General features: G+C 48.7%; 1 protein-coding gene across 5 annotated transcripts in view; it reads left to right on the forward strand.

Annotated features, from left to right (window-relative positions):
• The window catches only part of MVB12B (multivesicular body subunit 12B), a 176,270-nt gene that overhangs the window by 58,842 nt on the left and 96,900 nt on the right, over positions 1–20,528 (forward strand). For all 5 annotated transcript variants that reach the window (XM_073021923.1, XM_037994061.2, XM_008006225.3 and 2 more), the window contains 3 exons: positions 1,174–1,270; positions 7,329–7,458; positions 10,817–10,939. In XM_073021923.1, coding sequence (XP_072878024.1) covers positions 1,174–1,270; positions 7,329–7,458; positions 10,817–10,939 — 350 coding nt within the window. The remainder of the gene's footprint in view (positions 1–1,173; positions 1,271–7,328; positions 7,459–10,816; positions 10,940–20,528) is intronic.

Genomic DNA, 20,528 nt, shown 5'->3' on the forward strand with positions numbered 1-20,528 from the left:
TTAGATGATAAGAACTCCCTGCTTGGCTTTCAGAGACATGGCACAGTGCAGGTGGAGGTGGGATCTTGGCTCCCATGTGCAGAGATGGAGGTAGCAGCCCTTCTTCTCTAAGCAAGATGGAACAACAGCCTCAGAAGTTGCTGTCCAGGGCAGAGTGATGGCTGACCAACTAGATGCTTGTCCAAGGATGCTGAACAAGTAAACGGAGAGCATGCTCACACTGGGCTTTGGGGATGAGGCACTTCTGCAAAATGGGCACGTGGAGTGCATTGCTAGTATCCTAACAGGAGAGATTTGGGATTTGAGCCCATCATTCTTTCCTTAACTGGCTCTGACTAGAGAGGGGGAACCAAGCTGCAAATTACTCTGAAGATTTTAATGAAATCTCCAAAGTGCCCCCACATATTTAAGTTGTAGGGTAGATATCTTTAGAGCTCATTTCCAGCTTGAAATGTGCGCTGCAAGTGCCAGCGTGTTTGCAAAGAATTCTCTCTCGCAATTACAGAATGTGTACTGTCTTCGAAAGGTATTTGTACACCAGTTACAGAAACTGCGCACTGTGGACCCCATATACTACCACTAAATAGAAACTTTAGGAGGCCCTTGTGCATGTCATTTTAGAAGACGTGTAATATTGAGGCAGCAGGACTTTCGCTCGGTGTTAGTTTATGATTCTTGGGATTTTGTAAAATGTGTCTAGCAACTGAAATGTGTGTCAGTATGCAGACCGGTGATCACTTAGGAGTGTGATTGGTTCCCTATTAGGTTTCGATGCAGCTCTGTCCTACGAGTGCCTCAGGAATTTGCTCTTCCTAAAACCTCCTGGCCTTGAGATCTGATGCTCAGGGCTGAGTGGCAGCCTGGTCCCGGGACGTGTGTGCACAGCTGCCCTCTGCTGGGTTATGTCTAAAGCATCTCCTGGGTTGCTCCTGCCTCACCAAGGCTGTGTCTGAGTGAGTGGCTTTGAGGTTCTGCAGATAAAACTCCTTCCCAGGGGCCACACGAGTCCCTGTGTAACCACTGGGGAACATTAAGTGTCACCTACTCTAATTAACCTGCTGTCATAAAGCTGCACGAGTCATTGTGTTAAATATGCATCTTGAAGCCAAAATGGCAAAGCCACCACAGGCATGTTCAGATTAATAGTCTGTATCTCTTTTCTTTCTTCCCAAGAGTCACCTGGGGAACGTGTTAGTAGATATGAAGCTCATTGACATCAAGGACACACTGCCTGTGGGCTTCATCCCAATTCAGGAGACAGTGGACACACGTGAGTCATCCTTTAGTAGCACTCATCACAATGAGGGTTTTCTTCCTCCAGATATATTTCTTGGTGTTTTTTTATGTGCATTTTTCTTCAGAAACATTTTCGGAGGTCTTACTGCATGCCCATGAACAAACCCTGCTGGTTTTGATGTGTGTCTGGCTGGGTTCTCCAAGGAGTTTGCAGAGGATTCTGGGTAGCGGCATGTAAATGAGCAGAACTTCCCTTTCTTTTAGAATGGTGCTCCCTGCTGAATGGACTCACTGGGGAACGGAATGGTGAAACTGGATATAGTTTGTCTTTAGTCCTTCCTCTGGTGTTGCTGGAGCCAAGCTTGGCACAAGACCCAGAAGGAAGCAGAAAGAAAACAATCAAAAGACGCCCAGAGAACACAAAGTCAATAATGTGCCCATTTGGGCCCCATAGAGCAAACAAGAAAAGTGAGAATCAAAAAGACTGCAAATTAAAATTCATAGGTTCAAATTGGACTGAATATTCTGACCACTGAGCAGGTCCAAGCAAAAATGAATCACTGAGGAATCGGCAGCATCTTCAGGGTGCTGGAGCCCTTGGAGCCTCTTGACCCACACATGAGTTATTAAATGGTGCTGGAAAACCTCTGGCGATTTGGCTTCCTTGTTCTGGTGTAATTTAACTTACTTGTTTCATTTTTAATCACTGGCCAGTCAACTTTATGATATCTACAACAGTGAAGTAGTGAATACAAAACAAATACAGAGAATCCTTTCATTATGACTCAGGGTTTGTTTATTAAATTCTCTGTCTCATTTTCTGTCTCATACTTTATTCTCTCATAATTAGCCCACGTTGGTCCCACTATTTTTTGCTGTTTTCTTGCTAGCACTTCATATGATGTGAACCAGAGTTTCTGTCTCTACGCAGATCCTACCTAACTGTTATTTTCTTTTTCTTTTTTTTTTTTCTTTTTGAGACGGAGTCTCGCTCTGTCGCCCAGGCTGGAGTGCAGTGGCCGGATCTCAGCTCACTGCAAGCTCCGCCTCCCGGGTTTACGCCATTCTCCTGCCTCAGCCTCCCGAGTAGCTGGGACTACAGGCGCCCACCACCTCGCCCAGCTAATTTTTTGTATTTTTTAGTAGAGATGGTGTTTCACCATGTTAGCCAGGATGGTCTCAATCTCCTGACCTCGTGATCCGCCCGTCTCGGCTTCCCAAAGTGCTGGGATTACAGGCTTGAGCCACCGCGCCCGGCCCTAACTGTTATTTCCATGAAACCAGCAGACCCCATTGTATAGCATATTTTTATTTTCGTGATGGTCTCTTCACGTTTAGACATTGGATTGCTTTTTGTCATTTATGATTTTATGTATTACCTGATAATCAAAAGAGCTGATACTTAGTGTGCATTTACTGCATGCTCACCCCTGTGATAAATGCTTTACCTCCCTGATTTCATTTAATCTTCAGAAGACCCCTCTTATGAGACAGGCATTATTATACCCATTTCAGATATGAGAAAAATGGGAGCACACTCACTCCTTCGGGATTAAAGAACTTAGCCAAGGTCACGCATCTGGAACTGGAGGAATAACTAGAATGCTCACATACGTCTTACTCCAGCTACAGTTTTAACCGCAGCACTACACTGGAAGAGCACGTATATAAGCACATTTTACAGATATGTTTTATATTAATGTATAGGGTTTAAAAAAATTAAGATATAACTCACATACCATGCAATTCACCCATTGAACATGCACAGTTCAGTGACCTTTAGTAAAGGCAGAGTTGTGCAACCATTATTGCACATTATATCACCCCCAAAACCCATTGTCAGGATATCACCCCTGTACCCCTCAGCAATCACTCCCTTATTTCTCTCCAACCCTCACCTCCCCACTCCCCACCAGCCCTAGGCAACCATGATCTACTTTCTATATAGATTTGCCTCTTCTGGACATTTCATATGAATGGAATCATACAGTGTGTGGTCTTTTGTGACCAGCTTCTCTCTCTTAGCATAATGTTTTCAAGGTTGGCCCATGTTGCAGGATAGATCATTACTTCATTCCTTCTTATCGCCAAATAATATAACATATGGATATACCACATTTTGGTTATCCATTCAACTGATGGATATCTGGGTTGTTCGTACTTTTTGGCTGTTAGGAATGAGGCTGCTATGAACATTCGTGTACAAGTTTTCGTGTGGGCTTATGTTTTCATTTCTGTTGGGTATCTACCTAGTCATGGAATTGCTGGGTCACGTGGTAACTTGATATTTTTGAGGAACTACCAAATGGTATTTCAAAGGAGCTGCACCGTTTTTTCTTCCCACCAGCAGTGTCCGTAGATTCCAGTTCCTCCACATCTTCACCAGCACTTTGTTATTGTCTGTCTTTTTGATTCTAGGCATCTTAGTGGGTATGAAATGGAATCTGCTTGTGCTTTCTGTTTGCCCTTGTCTGATGGCAAATGACATTGAGCATCTTTTTATGTGCTTGTTGGCCATTTGTGTTATCTCCTCTGCTTAGGATGTACAGTCTTCTCAAAGACTTAGCTCACTTTCCTCCTTTTCCCCTGTGTTTTTCACAGTTTTAAATTTTGCATTGGCGTTCGTTTTTTGACAGTGAGTTGACTTCAAATGTCTTTATATTGATGTGCCGTGGAGCCTCAACGGGTTTTCCATTCTGCATTTTCCTCTCGGTTAGTTGGCCCAGTTCACTGAGGCTCTGTCCTGTCTGGACTTGGGGACCAGCGGCTGTGGGGCCCAGGGGTCTTGGTTGGGAAGTTTCTCCCCTGTGACTGGGAGTGCACAGGTTGCTGCCCCAGGTGTGGACTCTGAGATCGGTCCTGGGCCCAATGCCAGGGGCATTGTCACACAGGAGGGTGAGCAGCAGGGAGCCTCTTCATGTCTGGTTCTAGCAACATTTCCTGGAGGCTTTACCTGGGGGACAGAGGAGCCCAAGATGACCATATAAGCCTTACGGTCAGCTCTGTATCATTGGAGAGTATTCAAGGCCCTGATTTTATAAAGTCAGCCAAAAACAGGAGACTCCTGTAATTCATTTAAAATATAGTTTGCTGTAATCCATATAGCACTGAAAAACTGGAAGACTGTTTGTTTTAGTAAAGTACTGTGTACTTTCTCTGTGTTCATTAGCATGACTGAACACATTTCTATTGACTATGTATAATATGTTTACTTAAAATTAGGCCTGCTTAAGCATGTGTAATTAGTGGCTCCATCTCTTACCCCGGGTTTGCTGCAGACGGAGGAATGGAGCCAAGAGCAGCGTGGCAACAGCAACTGAAACACCCGGCGTTAGTTTTCTTTGCGTAAAGGTCTCATCTTCTTCACGCCTTCTAAGGCCAATCTGATCAGCTGATAATCTTTGAAGGTGCAGAGTTGCTGTGAACAGCACCCCCCATTCCCCAGGTTGCCGTCCCAAGTGTGGACTCTGAGGTTGGGTCTTGTCACACAGGAGGGTGGGCAGCAGGGGCCTCTTCATTTCCAGTTCTAGGTTCATTTCCTAGATGTTTAGCAATGTTTAGGGTCTGGATTCAAAATGTTGTTTCTCTCCGCTGGTAGATCTGCTCTAGCCCTCAGTTTCTGTGCCTGAGGAACGCACAAAGTTATCTGACTCTTCAAAAAACGACCCTACCCCCCTAAAAATATAATAACAAAAACAATTCCACTGATTTTCTTGTCCCCCTCCCCACTCCTGACCCCTATAAGGACCACCGGGCAGGGCTGTACTTCCCCTCATTCTGTTCCTCGATTTGAATGTGCTGTTGAATGTCTTACTTCCTGCCACAGAATTGCAAGGTGTTGAAACCCAAGACCAAGTACGGGCATAAATTACACGCTAGAGGCTTACTTGCCAATAATGACAATAAGATCCCGCACAGCTGTTCTTTACTGAGCACTTACTGTGTGCCAGGCACTGGGCTAGGTGGATCATACGTGTTGGCACAGTGCATCCAACCCACCTCCCTGTGGAGTGGGTTTCATTAACTCCCTTTTACAATTTACCAAGACGCAGAGAAATTAAGTAACTTGCCTAAGGTCACAGTGCCAGAAAATGTTGGTGTTGGGATTTAAACCCAGGTCTGTCTGATTCGTGTATTAAATGGCTGCAGTTAGTTGAAACTCAGGCTTAAAAGCACAAACACACACACACCTCCCGTTGGTCAGCACTGGAGGTTGCTCAAGCACCAACCCCTTACTCTAAGGCTTGATAAGTAAGAGAAAAGAATCATGTGCTTATCCTTTTTTTTCTATACAAAATTTATTTCAGGGAGACCAAATAGTTGATGAAGGAAAGTTTTTTTTTTTTTTTTTTTTTTTTTTGAGACAGAGTCTCGCTCTGTCGCCCAGGCTGGAGTGCAGTGGCCGGATCTCAGCTCACTGCAAGCTCCGCCTCCCAGGTTCACGCCATTCTCCTGCCTCAGCCTCCTGAGTAGCTGGGACTACAGGCGCCTGCCACTTCGCCCGGCTAGTTTTTTGTATATTTTTAAAGTAGAGACGGGGTTTCACCGTGTTAGCCAGGATGGTCTCGATCTCCTGACCTCGTGATCCGCCCATCTCGGCCTCCCAAAGTCCTGGGATTACAGGCTTGAGCCACCGCACCCGACCGGAAAGTTATTTTTTATATATAGAAGGATTCTAGCTAAAAAATGCAGAAGGAGGCTGGGCGTGGTGACTCACGCCTGTAATCCCAGCACTTTGGGAGGCCAAGGTGGGTGGATCATGAGGTCAGGAGTTTGAGACCAGCCTGACCAACATGGTGAAACCCCATCTCTACTAAAAATACAAAAATGAGCCAGGCATGGTGGCACGCATCTGTAATCCCAGCTACTCAGGAGGCCAAGGCAGGAGAATCACTCAAACCCGGCAGGTGGAATTTGCAGTGAGCCAAGATCATGCCACTGCTCTCCAGCTTGGGTGACAGAATAAGACTCCATCTCAAAAAAAAAATAAAAGAAAAAAAGCAGAAGGAATGACAGAGTTCAAAAATCACCATTGTAAACCTTTAATAAAGCATGGATCTTAGCAACAGTCATCAGAGGGTGACAAAGTACTCAGAGGATGGCAGTTGGGGAACTGTATGACCAAGGGCCCAGGCCGACACCAGCAGAGCTCAGCAAGAATGGCCCAGCCAGACTCCGGGCCTCACCATATGACAGCCTAGACTTACACGTGCCCCCGGACAGCGTGTGCATGTAAAAAACCTAACCTGAGTCTAATCAAGGCTTTAGCTCTGTCAGTCTACAGGAGGCACAGGGGAATGACCCGATTTCTCCAACCTGTCAGTGCCCTGAAGAAAAGGGAGCAGGAGTGGTTGTTCCAAAGTCAAATGGTCTGGGAGGCCTGACACCCAGAGGCAGTGCCTCAGCATCCTGGGGATCCGGATGCAGACAGACTGGAGAAAACATGAATGTAGACTCTCTATTGGATGATACTCAGGAATTCTGTTCGTTTTGTTAGGAATGGTGATGGCATGGTGGTCTTTAAAGAACAGTGACCTAGATGCCTACTGAGGTATTGATGGCGACATGACGTGGTGTCGTCAGGGATTCATTTTAAATATCCAGCAAAGTTGCAGGGGTGGGAGGAGAGGAAACCAGCTTGTCCGTTGTGCACAGCATTGACACTGGGTGACGGGAACACGTGGATTCATGCCGCTGTTCTCTCTGCTTTGGGGTATATTTGAAGATTTCTATGATAAAAAGCAGAAAAGAAAAGAAGTCCATGTGGTGAAATGTGTTAATGCTCAGGGCATCAGCATGCAGGTTTCTGATGGCTGAGCAGTGAGCAGATTGTGGTTGCGGCTCTTAGAAGCCACCCGGATTTACTGCAGGGTGTGCGGTCCCCTTCTCAGCAGGGGGTGTCTGGGGTGCAGAGCAGGGTGACTGCAGCCCCAGGGAAGGCAGGCGGCAGAGCCCAGCCCTTCTGTCTAGCAGCTTAGGTGACCTGCCACTTCTGCTGCCAGGAACAGGGTGTGACAAGGGATGTGGTTTTCAGAATAGAGATGGTGATATCTCTGGAAAACTCATACCTTTTCTGTTGTCCTTTCCTTCAGAGGAAGTGGCTTTTAGGAAGAAGAGGCTGTGCATTAAATTTATTCCACGGGATTCAACGGAAGCTGCAATTTGTGACATTCGGATCATGGGCCGGACCAAGCAGGCCCCACCTCAGTACACGTTTATCGGGTGAGTCTTAATGACAGGACTCTCAGCTGCTACTCTTCCATGAGAGCACTCAGGCCGCTCCAGGCAATGAGGATCCAGAGATTTCCATGTGGCCCCCAGGCTCTCAGCCATGGGCCTCTGTCAGCCCAGTGCTCCTCGCTGCCCTTCCTGCTCAGCTGCGGCCTCTCTGCGCCTGGGCTCTCACTGCTGACTCTACCTTAGGGCCTTTCCTCCCCTGCCCTTCTGCGCATTCAGCCTTGAAGCTCCTCTGGGTCGTTCCCCGACACCCTGTGATGCCACCAGCCTCAGCTCTCCACACTCGTTATTCATCCTGTAGGAAAGATCACAGGGACCTATTTTGTACCATGGGGCCAAGGTCGCTGAATGTGGTCATGAGTGAGGCAAAGGCCCTGCTGTCACCGAGCTGATGTTCGAAAAGGGACAGACGAGCAATAAACGAGAAAATAAATGAGATAATTCCAGAGAGTGAAGAAAGTGAAACACAATGATAGAGTAGGGGCCTCTTCCGTGAGGGGGTCAGGAAGGTGACACTTGAGCAGAGGCCTGAATGTCAGAAAACCAGCCATGCACAGATGTGAAGGCAGGGCCTTCAAGGCAGAGCAGAAGCAGAAGGAGAGAAGTGGGAATGAGCATGGCGTGTTCTGGGAGCAGAACGCAGCCCCGTGCAACTGGAAGAGCCAGGGAGAGTGTTGCGACAAGGGCGAGGGTTGGCAGGACCTCCTAGGACATAACCTGGAGTTTATTCCAAGCACACTGGAAAGCCAGTGCAGGGCTCCAAGTCAGGAAGAAACATAAATATTACACAACTGCATGATAATTCCCCAGTAAGCAGAGAACTGCTGAGGCCTGGGCCCGTTTTTGTCTTGTTTCTCCGGTAGCCTCAGCCCTGAGCATGGGCCTGGCTCTGTTGCGGCTCCATAAATACTTAGTATGGTGAAATCCCAGGGTTTCACTTAGGGCTCTGTTGATTGTACGTGACAGGAAACCCAACCCACTTTGGCTTGAGCAAAAGAAAGAATTTGTTGGCTGGCATCACAGAAGAGTTGGGGAAGCAGGACCGGCACGCCTGGAAGCGGAAACTTGAAAGCCGGCACTGGGTTCTGGTTTCCCTATCTCCCTCTGGCTGTAGTGCTGGGCTCTGTTCTGACATGTTTCCCCCTCAAGGAGGCCTGGTGCTGCAGTAGCTCCACCTGCTTTTCATCCAGGTTCAAGTCCAGAGGCCGAGAGCAAGTCTGTGTTCCTGCTAGTTCAAAAGAAGTTCTAGAATTTAGTCTCATTGGTCTTGATTGATCTAGGTAGGGTCATGTGCACCCTGGGCTGGTCACTGTTTTCTGGAAAATTCTTCCATTGACCAGGCCTGAGCAGGAAGTAGGATTAGCTCCATGGGAACTCAAGGACTAACCATGACTGGTGCTGCCCCTAAAATACAGAGGGGAAGGCAAAAGTCAGAAAGGGGGTTAGTGGATGCCAGCTGTCTGGAAGGAAATAGATGTTCACTGTCCTCGGTCAACTGAAATCCAGGTGTGCCGGTTACTTGGTGTGGCACATGGTTTACAGCCCCCTCAGCCATGTGCCTCTTCCCTGGCCAGGCCTGGGCTCCCAGAGACACTCTCTCCTCCTTAGCTTCTGAGGCCAGCCTCCTGGCTCAGGCCTGTACTCTGCTTTACTCCTGTTCATTTGAGCCCAGGGCTGCCTTTTTATCAGCCAGGGCCTTTCCTGATAGCCTAGACCCGGTGAGAGCAGCAGATGAGCCCTTGTGGCATTTGCTGGAAGCATGCAGGGAGCAGGTACCACAGAAATGCAGAGTTTCACCTCTGGGGGCTTCGGCTCTGGCATCGGAATGCTCTGTGTCAAGATCATGTGGTTAAGAAGGACTCTGTGATCATTCCCTTCCTACACACTCAAAAATCCTGTTTTGCAACATGGCTTACACTAATTATGTAAACAGGACTACAGGAGTAGGAAATAGTTAGAATAAACATACTTCAGGCACCTCAGAAGCACCCGTTTACGTACAAATGGCAGAAACCAGCAATTTCGTAATGAACTTTTAAATCTAATTTCAGTCGCTATGTGTATCTTTAATTATAAACTATCCTATTGTAAAAAGATTCCATTTTTAACCAATTTAACCAATTTTAAGGAAAAGATATTTACCAGTCTGTACCTTGATAAAACCAAAGCCTTTTTTCCTTTATATCACTTTGGAAATATGGCTATAGTTTTATTTCATCTTGGGGCAACAGTTCTCTTCCAGAGGAAGACAATTCCAGTGTTATTTTTAAGCAAAGAAAGAGAATTCAGTATTCAGAACTCTAAGTCACTTATTCTTAAAAGCGGGCACAGTTCTACGTGTTACTTTGCAAGGGTTTGGGATTGTCAGTTGGGGAAGATAGAAAGCTCACATTCCAAACAGCACCTCCAAAGCCTGGCAGCTAGAGGCCATGGCCCAGATGTGGAGAAATCAGTGCAGTTCACTGGAATCACTCATCTAAGAGGACAGGATTGTGGTTTTACATGGTTCCTGTGGTGTCCTGAGAAGCTTATTAGCGCTTCCCACAGAATAAATCTTTTTCCATTTTTTGAAGAGATTATATTCCTCTACATCAGGTCCCAAAGATGCAGTTCTGTGGGGCAACTGGGAAATTGGAAACTGAATATGGTGAACATGATCCCGTCACTATTCCTAGGAGCGTGGCTGTCTCCTCAGCACTCACAAGTGTGTGGTATAGTAGGGGTCAGGGCTGTGGTAACTGTGCGAGGGAAGTCACAGGAGAGCTTGTGTGGTGTCTGGGAGGCCCCTTGGTGTCCACTCCTAGTTGTGTGGTTTGTGGGGCGAGTTTTGCAGTTTGAAGATGATTCCCAAACTGACCCTGAGAATGAGGCCAACGGCAGGTGACACACAGCTGGAAGAGGCTGTATCCTGAGATTAGGGTGTGTTATAGAGTAGGGGGCTAATTCATCTCATGGTTAAAAACCAGCATCTCCCTATCTGTCTCTCCTAACTACACAAAGGACTTGATGTGGATTATCACGCCATACTCTACAAGGAACTGGCAAAACAGAAAGAAGTTTGGAGAAGCAAGGAAAGTACTAGTTGGAGTAGGAAGGCAAGCTCGGGGAGGGTGACACAGGCGGCCTTGTCCTGAAGGCCTGCCTAGATGGAACAGGTCACCCTCATGTATACTGTGATGCCCAGAGCACAAAGGAGGTGGTGGAACCCATTTCATGTGGGGGGCAAGAATTGATTCCCTGGTGTTTGAGGCCATGACTCTTTTAAGTTAGTTGGTTTGCTTTGTCACTCAGGTAAATGCTTTGTGCTAACCAGAGCCATGAAGATTTCTCTTTTTTCCTAAAGGGAACTGAACAGCATGGGGATCTGGTATCGAATGGGCAGAGTACCAAGAAATCATGACTCATCTCAACCCACAACGCCTTCCCAGTCATCAGCTGCTTCCACCCCAGCCCCCAACCTTCCCAGGTGAGGCCTTGTTGGGGTGTCTTGTGTTGTCCTGTGGTCTTGGGTCCCTGCACAACATTTTAGAACACCACCAAGTGTCTGCTGAAATAGTGCAAAGGACAGCTGAACAATTGTAGAAGCAATATATCCTTAGAGGAGATTTTTAAAAATCCACTTGGAAATCTTTGCATTACGTGAATGCAAAGGCCATTCTGTAGTCCATTTTGTACGTGTTCTGCAGGCTCCTAAAACTGCACATTATGCAACTTAAAATTGGCTTGCTATTCAAAAGAGCTGCTAGCTACACACAGACATGTGCTGTGTAGCCATGGAGTTGGGATCACTGGCCTTAAGGTCAAATTCCTTCTCTATCTTGGCCAGCAACTCATTTGCAACCCAGGAGGGTAGGTGAGTTCTTATATTCTTCATTTTCATATAATTTCTTTTTCTAATGATCTATAAACTAAGAAATGGGTAGTTTGGGTGTGAGAGAATAGTGAGGAGTTTTTCAGGAAATGCTAGTTTTAATAATTGTCTCCACAAAGAAACTTGGGTGAGCCAACTGTTTGCTCTGCAACTGATTTCAATTATAATAGAGGTAGTAACAGTCTCTACACTTGCTGCAAAAACAATCCTGTCAAATAAAAATCCTGTGCATCACTAGGAGTAAACTGAGGGCAAGGAACAAACAGCACTGATGGATTAAGCTTGAGAAAGGGACTGCAACAGTAAAATAAAACAAGAACGGTGAGGCAGCAACACTTAGGGATTGACGTAACGTAAATGAGAATGGATCTCAAAGCTTCCACGTGGGTGAATAGAGATGAACAAAATCTGTCAGGAACCGGACAGAAGAGTCACCGATGGGTCTTCCTGGGCCCTCCACACTACAGCCTGCCCTCCGGGACATGCCACCAGCTCTCTATACCCTGTTCCTCTGTGCCAAGCCTCCGCCTCACTCGGAAGAATGCGCTGTAATGAGGCCCCGAAGCCCTGAGGACTCTGTCCTCTGGGACATCCCCCTATAAAGACAATCTGGTCTTTCTTGTGACAGTTTCATAAACCAAGAGTAGTATTTAAACTTAACTACCCCTGGAATTGCCTGGAACTTTAAAAGGAGTTTTCAGTTTCATTTGGCATAAAAAGTTAGAAATCGCTAATGAGCCTCCCAGAGTTGCAGGGTGAACAGTTGAGTCTCTTTGTTAGGTTCAGGAGTGTGAGGCTAGCGCCGCGCATCAGCACTTGTTCCTCCGTTTCTGAGCGAGAGCACTGTCAGCTCCACCCTGGAGGGCACTGCCGAGGGTCACTGTCACCTGTGCTCAAGGCTATCTCAGGTGTATCACCTGTGCTGGGGGGTCAGCTAAGGCCATCACCTGTGTGTTGGGGTCCTCCATCACCTGTGCTGAGGCCCATCGCCTGCCTGTACTCGGGTCAGCTCAAGTTTGGGCTCCTTGCAGAGGCTGGAAAGCCCCCACAGGAGCAGTTGCCCTGAAGTCGTTACAGCTGCTCCCTGCTCACATCATGTGGTTTAGAAGGGCCCAGAAATGGGCACCACCTCAGGCAGGTTTTGACTTTCTGTGGATAAAGAGCGAGCGCCAGTTTTCTCAGATAAAGCAGAGAGAGTGCTCTCGGAAGCCTGCCGGTCACTGTGAGAGCAAGGCCACTTGCACCTGAAGCAAGACGGCCGAGAACACTGAGCCACCAGCAGCCTGGCAGGATTGCAGGGCAGCACATCAGACCCAAGTGTTTATAAGGCTTACGTACTTTATCACCTCTGCCATACAGTTTATGGTTTACAATGGCTGCAAGGAAATTGGATCAGTTTTGTTTTACTTGCCAAATAAAACAAATGTCAAAATAGTCAATATAAAATGTATTCTAATTTGGCTGAGTTAAGTCAGTCAGTATGCAGCAGGATAATTGAATGTACATTAATGCTTCCAAGTAAAAACCACTTGTCTGTCCCAAGTTGTCCTGTGCGGTAATTTACAGGTAGGATGCACACCTATGTGAGCCTCGTCCATGAGGGTTTTTTGGTTTTTGTAAGATTTTTTTTTGTATTGTTTTCCTATCCAGTATCTTTGTGTTTTTTTTTAATGAAATGTTGATTATTCATTCAAATTTTTTCATTGAAGACCAGTGAGGATGAGTATGCTGTTTTATTCCTTGAGGCTTCAGGTCTCTGCACTCTCCAGAGAAGGAACCTGATCGCTTCCACTCTGGTGAGCAGCAGTGGCTGGGGCTTGTGCTCCAGGTGCTGGGGGTCTGCCAGGAGCCTATAAGGTAGGGCAGGCCCCTCACTGGGGCCTGCAGGGCCTCACACCAGCTCGGGGATTTCTTGTCTTCCCTCTCCCAGCTCTAGCCCCAGACATTAAGCTGCGCTGACAGCCTCCTCCTCCCTTCCTGCCCCTGGCTTCTGCACCTTTGCTCCCGGTGCTCCCTGCACATGAGGTGTGTTTGGCAGGTCTCAGCGCAGAGGACTCCTCTCCCAGGAAGCCCTCCCTGAGGCTCCTGGACTGGGCCTGTGCTGGGTCTTCTTCTGTGAGCGCTTCGGGGACATCTCGAGTCCGTGGGGTGGTGTGGGCACGTGGTGAACCTCCGAGGAGCTCCCCAGCGCCCACCTGAATCCAGGCAAGCATTCAGTTTCACAATCAATGTGTCCCTTGCAACCGCTCCGGACGACTCCCTGTTCCCTGAGCACTGCGTGGGTCTTTTCCGATGGTGAGAGTAATCCAGGCTTGTAGAAAATTGGCAGAACGTAGAAAGCATGAAAAAACAGGAATTCCATTTCCCACGAGCAAATGCTTATAACCTTTTGTTATATTTCCTTCGTCTTTTTCTTGTGTACTTTTTACATAGGTGATATCATATCGTGTAATAGCAAGTCTGCGTCTTGCTACTGTTTTCTCAAGTAGCCTCAACCATAAACCTGAGAACCATGTCCAGTGCGGTCTTTGTGTGGCGTGGATCGAGCCGCCGGGAGCGCGGTGACGCAGCGCCCTCTACTGCCCAGCCGTGGCGGTGGCGGGGAATGCGGTTCTGAGCTGGAGCTGGTGGCAGGCCCTTTCCCTGCAGAGCGCTGGCCCAGGCTGGCCGGGAGGACTTAGGAAGGGGTGGGTCACAGATCTTGCTGCTTTCTTGAGTCTGTGTTCTTCTCCAAAGCCAAAACCATGTGCCTCCATTTCTTGTGTCATCACTCAGATTTCAAAGAATTCCCTGCCATTTTTTGGAATGCCATTCATTCCTGGCTTTATTTCAGACAAAAGGTGGATCTTCACATGGTCTGTAGGCCATCACCTGAGGACCTCGTGGTTCTAGCAGCACTGCCTTCTCTGTCCATAAGCAGGAACTGCCTCTAGAAGCAGGAGCTTCCCGCAGAAGCTCTGTTATTGCAGAAAATGCTGTGGTGTCACTAGCTTTGGAGTTGTCCTTTCGGAGCGGGCAGGTCCCCAGGGAGAGGGATGCTCCTGGGCTGTACCAGTGAGTTGGTGGCTAAGGCAGTAGAAGGTAGCTTGGCAGAGCTCCTCTCCCTCACAGTGACGTTTCATCTCACACACAGACATCGCCACACACATCTCTTGACTGTCTCCTCGTGAAGAAGGGCAGCCGCTTCTTCTGGGACCCAGAGCCTCTTCATTTCCCTGGCCGCAGGCACTCCATCCCCTGCTTGCCCATGTCATGCATGTCGATCAACAGGAGAGGGCTGGCCTCGGGACGGAGGCACGGTGCCATCTCTGTGGCCCTCTTTGGGGCTGGGCCTAGCTTTGTGAGTCAGCCTCGGGCGTGCGATCCGATGGTGGGGTTTCTGATTTTGGCTCTGTGCAGCTGTCTGGGGCAGGGGAGCCAAGAGAGGAAACACCTTCCCGGGCTCTATCAGAGCAGCCCCTCCACCGTCTCTCACGTGCAGGGCATCACCTGTTTCTGCTGAGAAGAAAAGGTTCCGCTGCTGCTGCTGGGACAGAGGTTGGGAAAAGCCCCAGGAGGCAGGCGGGCTCACAACCGCTGGAGCAGCAGAAGCCCCCAGTGTGATAAGCGAATGGCTCTGTGTCGACCCAAGAGGAGGCCCCTGGTGAGCTGCTGCCCTGTAGCTCAGCAAGCCGCAGAACCATGGCTTCATAAAGACATCAGCGGCATGCTTATCAAATTTGCAGATGATACAGAGTCATTAGGGTGAGCTGACGTGCTGAATGACAGAATCAATACTCTGCATCTCCTCTACAGCCAGAACAACCTGCCGGAACCATGGGAGGCGATGGGCGCAGGCGAAGAGGGCCTCCAAGGTTCAAAAAATTCCCTCACACAGGAACCAAACTGAGGCCTTGCTTAGCAGCCGTGTGTGCAATGGCGGGGGTCAGAGCATAGGTGTGTGGAGTGCAGCCTGGTGTGCACAGCGGGAGGCCCTGAGTGGAGTCCTGCTCCTGGGGCGTGTCCACTGCCCCACACCGCCAGGCAGAGGTTACCCGAATCCAGTGTCGAGTTTGAGGAATCCAGTTTGGACCTGAGTGGAGACAGGCCAACCTGCTGCAGACATCTTAAGGGTCAATAGCAGCAGAGAAAGTAGAAGTGTTTCCAGGTGTGGGTGGGGGGTGGAGAGATGGCTGGGGGCTCCAGAAGACAGAATTAGGTCAGGTGGACTGAAGTCACAAGGAGGTACATTTAGGCTTAACACTTCAAAAAAAAAAATCAATAAAGACACCTTCCCCAAGGTGAAAATTCTGTGGCATCAAGAAGCTGACCTGAGGTGTGATGCACTCCCAGATGCTGGGGGTGGTCAGATGACATTTGGATCCTTCAGACTGCAGGAGAATTAGAGCAATCAGTGTTTCTTAAGCCTTATTTAAGAAACGTGTCATATTCCCTCTCCCCACTTATAGAAATTCAGGTTCAGCAGACCTCCATGTTAGGGCCACAGACACCTTGAATTTCAGGACCCTCCAGTGAGCAGGGAGGGCACAGAGCAGCAGGCCTTGGTTTCAGAGGTCCCCAAGCCATCATCGATGCTGCTTCTGTATCTGACTTGCAGCCACTGCGTTCCTCCACTCACCAGTGCTGAGGTCAGAGGAGGAGGCATGGCTGGTGAAGAGGTGCTGCTGTGCAGCCTCCCTGAGAGGGAAGGCTCAGATGGGCCTCCCAGCACATCCGGGGCCCTTGGCGATGCGGACACCATGTCTTGGTCCAGGGTAGGCAGGTGTGAGCTGATGACGAGGGGTATTCTGTCCCTTTCAGAGTCTGTCAGAAACATGTAGTCTGGCCTCCAGGTGGCTGGGATTTTCAGGACATCTTGTGTTTATGTGAACATCCATCCTGCGGGGGCTCTCCTAGAAAATCTGCAACTTGTCATTCCAGTAGCCCCACCCCGCCCTTCCCACTCACCTGGGCTGTCCTCACCATGGTCCTGAGGGAGAAGCTGCTGCCCAAACTCTCCTCCCCACAGACGCCAGGCCACGGGCACATCCTGTGACCTTTCCCTGACACTGCCTCTCTTGGAGGAAAGGGTTATTTTCCCACCCAAAGCCACAGAACATTTCCCAGCCATTGAGTTCTGACCGGCAGCCTCCCATGCAAGGTGCAGCTCCCGGGAGCCTCTCGGAGTGTCAGCCACGCCTGGGTTGCCCGTAGGAGGTGACGTGGTGCTCGCTGTTGCAGTCATCTTCCTGTAATTTGTCAGCTCCCAGCAAGTTGTCAGTCACAGGTTCGGAAGTATGTTTCTTAGTGACAGACATAATTGTACTTAACTTTTTGCATGGATGTTATCAATCTGTGACAGATACTCTGGGAAATGGGGCATTTTGATTGCAGAATATCTGTCACATGCATTTAGTCTTCCTCTCAGGGACACCAGAATTCAGTCACAACTTTTGCATGTCGATGTCAGGTTTTGAGAACATAGATCCTTGCTGACCTCAAAAATCGTTCCATCACTCCGATCCCAGGGCTGTCATCGGAAAGGTTAATGGCCCTTCCTACAGGAGAGGAAAAATCATGCTGTGGTGATCTCGAATTCAGGCCGTGCCGCCCAGGCTTGTCCCCCATCACATCGTTGTCAGAAGCCCATGAGTGTGCCACACTCTGTCCTGGCCTCTCCAACCCCGCCTTCCCTCTGGACATGGGGATCAACTCCACTACTTTCTGATTAACTCGCAGAGCAAGTCAGCAGTGGGGGTGGTGCCTTAGGTGACCGACTGGAGCCCTGTTGTCCACACTGACAGCCTCAAATCCTTCGGCTGCCTTCTGTCCGTTTTCAATTGTAAGATGGTCCTTGGACCCCAGATGACCTCTGTCACCTGTCCTGTTGTTGCAGGACTTGAATGTGAGGCCCAGAATCACACAGATCAGAGAGACTGAGTTTTCCTTTTCCTGTTGAGGTGTTTACCGCCTGTTCGGAGTGGCAAAAGGCTTGGCGCTGGAGGCATTTGCCTGTGAGAAGTTTCTCCCTAGGATTCAGTAGGGGAAGGCTCAGTGCAGAGGACTGGAATTGAAATCTGTGGTTTCATGTAAGGTGCATCATTTATGAGAGGGGTTCTGTGTATCCCGGGTGATTCCAATGACTCTTTTTTTCCCCTAGTAATAAATTGTGACATGGATTTTGAGCTCCGCTTCCATAGTTGCAAGAAATGGTTTGGGGGCAGGTGAGCTGAGCAATGGAGCACTCTGTCCTGGTCCCATCAAAAGAGGGCTTGGCACACTGGGTGTGGTGGCTCATGCCTGTAATCCTAGCACTTTGGGAGGCTGAGACGGGGGGATCACTTGAGCTCAGGAGCTCAAAACAAGTCTGCGCAACATGGCAAAACCCCATCGCTACAAAAAAATCAAATACAAAAATTAGCTGGGGGTGGTGGCGCATGCCTGTGGTCCTAGCTACTCAGGAGGCTGAGTGAGAGGATCACTTGAGCCCGGAGGTCAAGGCTGCAGTGAGCTGTGATCATGATCCCTCCATTGCACTCCAGCTTGGCCGACAGCACAAGACCCTGTCTTACAAAAAAAAAAAGACGACAACGACAAGGGCTTGGGCCCTGCTTTTCTGGCATGGGGGCCTTCAGACACTTCTGTAGGTCATGTCCAGGCATAACTGTGGGTCTGGCTTCACTTGGAAAAATTGGATTTCCTCCTCCTTCACACTAAAGCCACACACGCTTTTTGTTTGTTTAACTCTAAAGACAGAACACACATTTTCGTTGTCTTTTAAGATGAAGACTGTAGCGCAGGGTTCTTTACACAGGGAGCCCAGACATCAGCACTGGGGTGTGAATGATCCTGCCGCGCAAGCGGCACCTTCCAGCCGAAAGGACTGGCAGCCAGCCCTGTCTCAGAGACGAGCCCTCTGGAGGGGTCAAACCTGGACACTAAATCCAAGATGGATCAGGGGTGGGCTTCTGGGGTTCAAGTATTATTTCTGTAAATAGCCCGCATTTACATTCTTTGCCTATAACTTTAAAGTCCGTGGTGGCCTGATAACTACACTGGGGAAGGCTTCCTGTTTTCTGACCGCCCCCCACCTGCCCTATCCTCTCACATTAATTAGACAAGTCTCCTCTTGTCTCCGGGGCACACCATTCTCATTCCAAAAGCGTCTCTGCTCTGGCCCTCACCATGCACCTCAGTTTGTACCAGCCCCTTCCCTCCTGGAAGAGTTACACTGGACCCCAGAATGCTTAGGATTGGCCCTGGCCAGCCCCGCCCCAGGCCTGTAGTAGCCCACATCACTTCTAGAAAGCCTAGCCCACGTCGGTTCCCTTCTTCTCCTCCAGTTGCCTGCGTCGTACGGCTTGGTATCTCACAGTCCCCTATCATCGCTGCGTGTATTTCTGTTTGATCTTACTGACTAGATTTGCTGCTTGCTGATGACAGAGATCCTCATGTTTTCCTTTTTCTCCTTTAAAGCCTCAAAAGAGGCTAGTCACACAGAAATAGCAATGATGATCACATTGCATCACCATTCCTCAAAATTGAGCAAGTATTTTCAACCATGTCATCTCATTCCATGTTCACAGTAAGTGTTCACTGGAAAATGTGCGGCCCCAAGATGGTAAAAAAACCTCTGAATTCCAGGTGGCTAGCATGTGTTAGGCACCCAGAAAGTATTTATTGGATGCATAAGGTGAGTTAGTTTAATGCATAGGACTGGACATCATATTTTATGCATTGCTCCTTCCATCCGTCCATCCATCCAGCAGAGACTTATCATGCATTTATTAGGTATAAGGTACTGTTCAAAGGCTTTACAAATAACTCCTTTAATTCTTTATTTTTATTTATTTTTTATTTTTGAGACGGAGTCTCACTGTCACCCAGGCTGGAGTGCAGTGGTGCTATCTCAGCTCACTGCAACCTCTGCCTCCTGGGTTCTAGCAATTCTCCCACCTCATCCTCCCGAGTAGCTGGGATTACAAATGTGCGCCACGTTTTTAGTAGAGACGGGGGTTTCATCATATTGGCCAGGCTGGTCCTGAACTCCTGACCTCAAGTGATCTGCCTGCCTCAACCTCCCAAAGTGCTAGGATTGTAGGCGTGAGCCACCGCACCCAGCCAACTCGTTTAATTCTAATAATAGCTCTGTGAGTCAGTTACTATTATCAGCCCAGGTTTAAGTTGAGGAAACTGAGAGCGCGGAGGTTAAATCCCTTGCCCAAGGTCATACAGTTAGTAAGTGTCACGGCTAGGATCTTCACCCAAGCAGACAAGCTACTGTTAGTGTGCAGACAGACTGTCACGAGGCCCCCGGCCGTGAAGCCTTTCATCAGGGAACCAAGCATGTGCCTGGAGGGGCTGGCGGGTAGGGGGGTTGCCCATCCAGGTGGCTCTGCCACCTTCCTGTGCAGCTTCTCCAGGCTTCTGACCAGCAGCTGGTGAATGAGGACTTCCCCGGGAGTGTGGGTGGGGAACGCGTCCCGCAGAGGCCTCTCTGGTCGGAAACCGCCCAAGCAGTCTTAGGGAGACGTGTGAACTTTGGCCGGTGTCCAGCACACTTGCACTGTGGTCGCCGACTGAGGGAACATGTGGAGGCCGCCCCGGGAGGTCCCAGCACCACCATCCCTCCCTCGCTTTGAAGCGGGCGTTTAAGCAGGGTTACAAGCAGTGTGGTTTATTCTGGTGATCATGAGAGCGGCATGAAAGAGACCTACAGAATGAGGTTATTTGAATATCTTCAAAATGCTCGTGAACAGAGCGGTGGCCGCTCTTGGACCAGTATCAAACTTAGTTTTGGTGTCAGAGTAATTTTGAAGGGGAAATTTCATTAGAATGCAGTTCGGTATTGTTAGATATGAATGATGAGTTTAGGCTGAGCAATACACTTTTTGATATTAATTTTTAATACAGCTTCTTGGGAAGTCAGAGCTTCTATTTAATGAAGAATTGACGATTCGTCAATTCAGCTCCCACCTCGGAGCTGGCCTTGGGGTTCGCGCTCTCATGTCAGATTTTTGAGAAGGTATTTGCTGCTTGTAAACGTGTTATCTTTGTAATTTTGGTGCCTTTCTGAGTGTCTTATTTTTCTCAGTGGTCATGGTGGTTATGTGTGATTTTTTGTTGTTATCGTCCCGAGAAGCAGAGTTAGAAATGGGAAATTATTCCCTTCTGAGTCCGGCTCACGAGTGCGCGAGGGCGCTTT

Source organism: Chlorocebus sabaeus, chromosome 12 (genome assembly GCF_047675955.1).
Source record: "Chlorocebus sabaeus isolate Y175 chromosome 12, mChlSab1.0.hap1, whole genome shotgun sequence".
Classification (NCBI taxonomy): domain Eukaryota; kingdom Metazoa; phylum Chordata; class Mammalia; order Primates; family Cercopithecidae; genus Chlorocebus; species Chlorocebus sabaeus.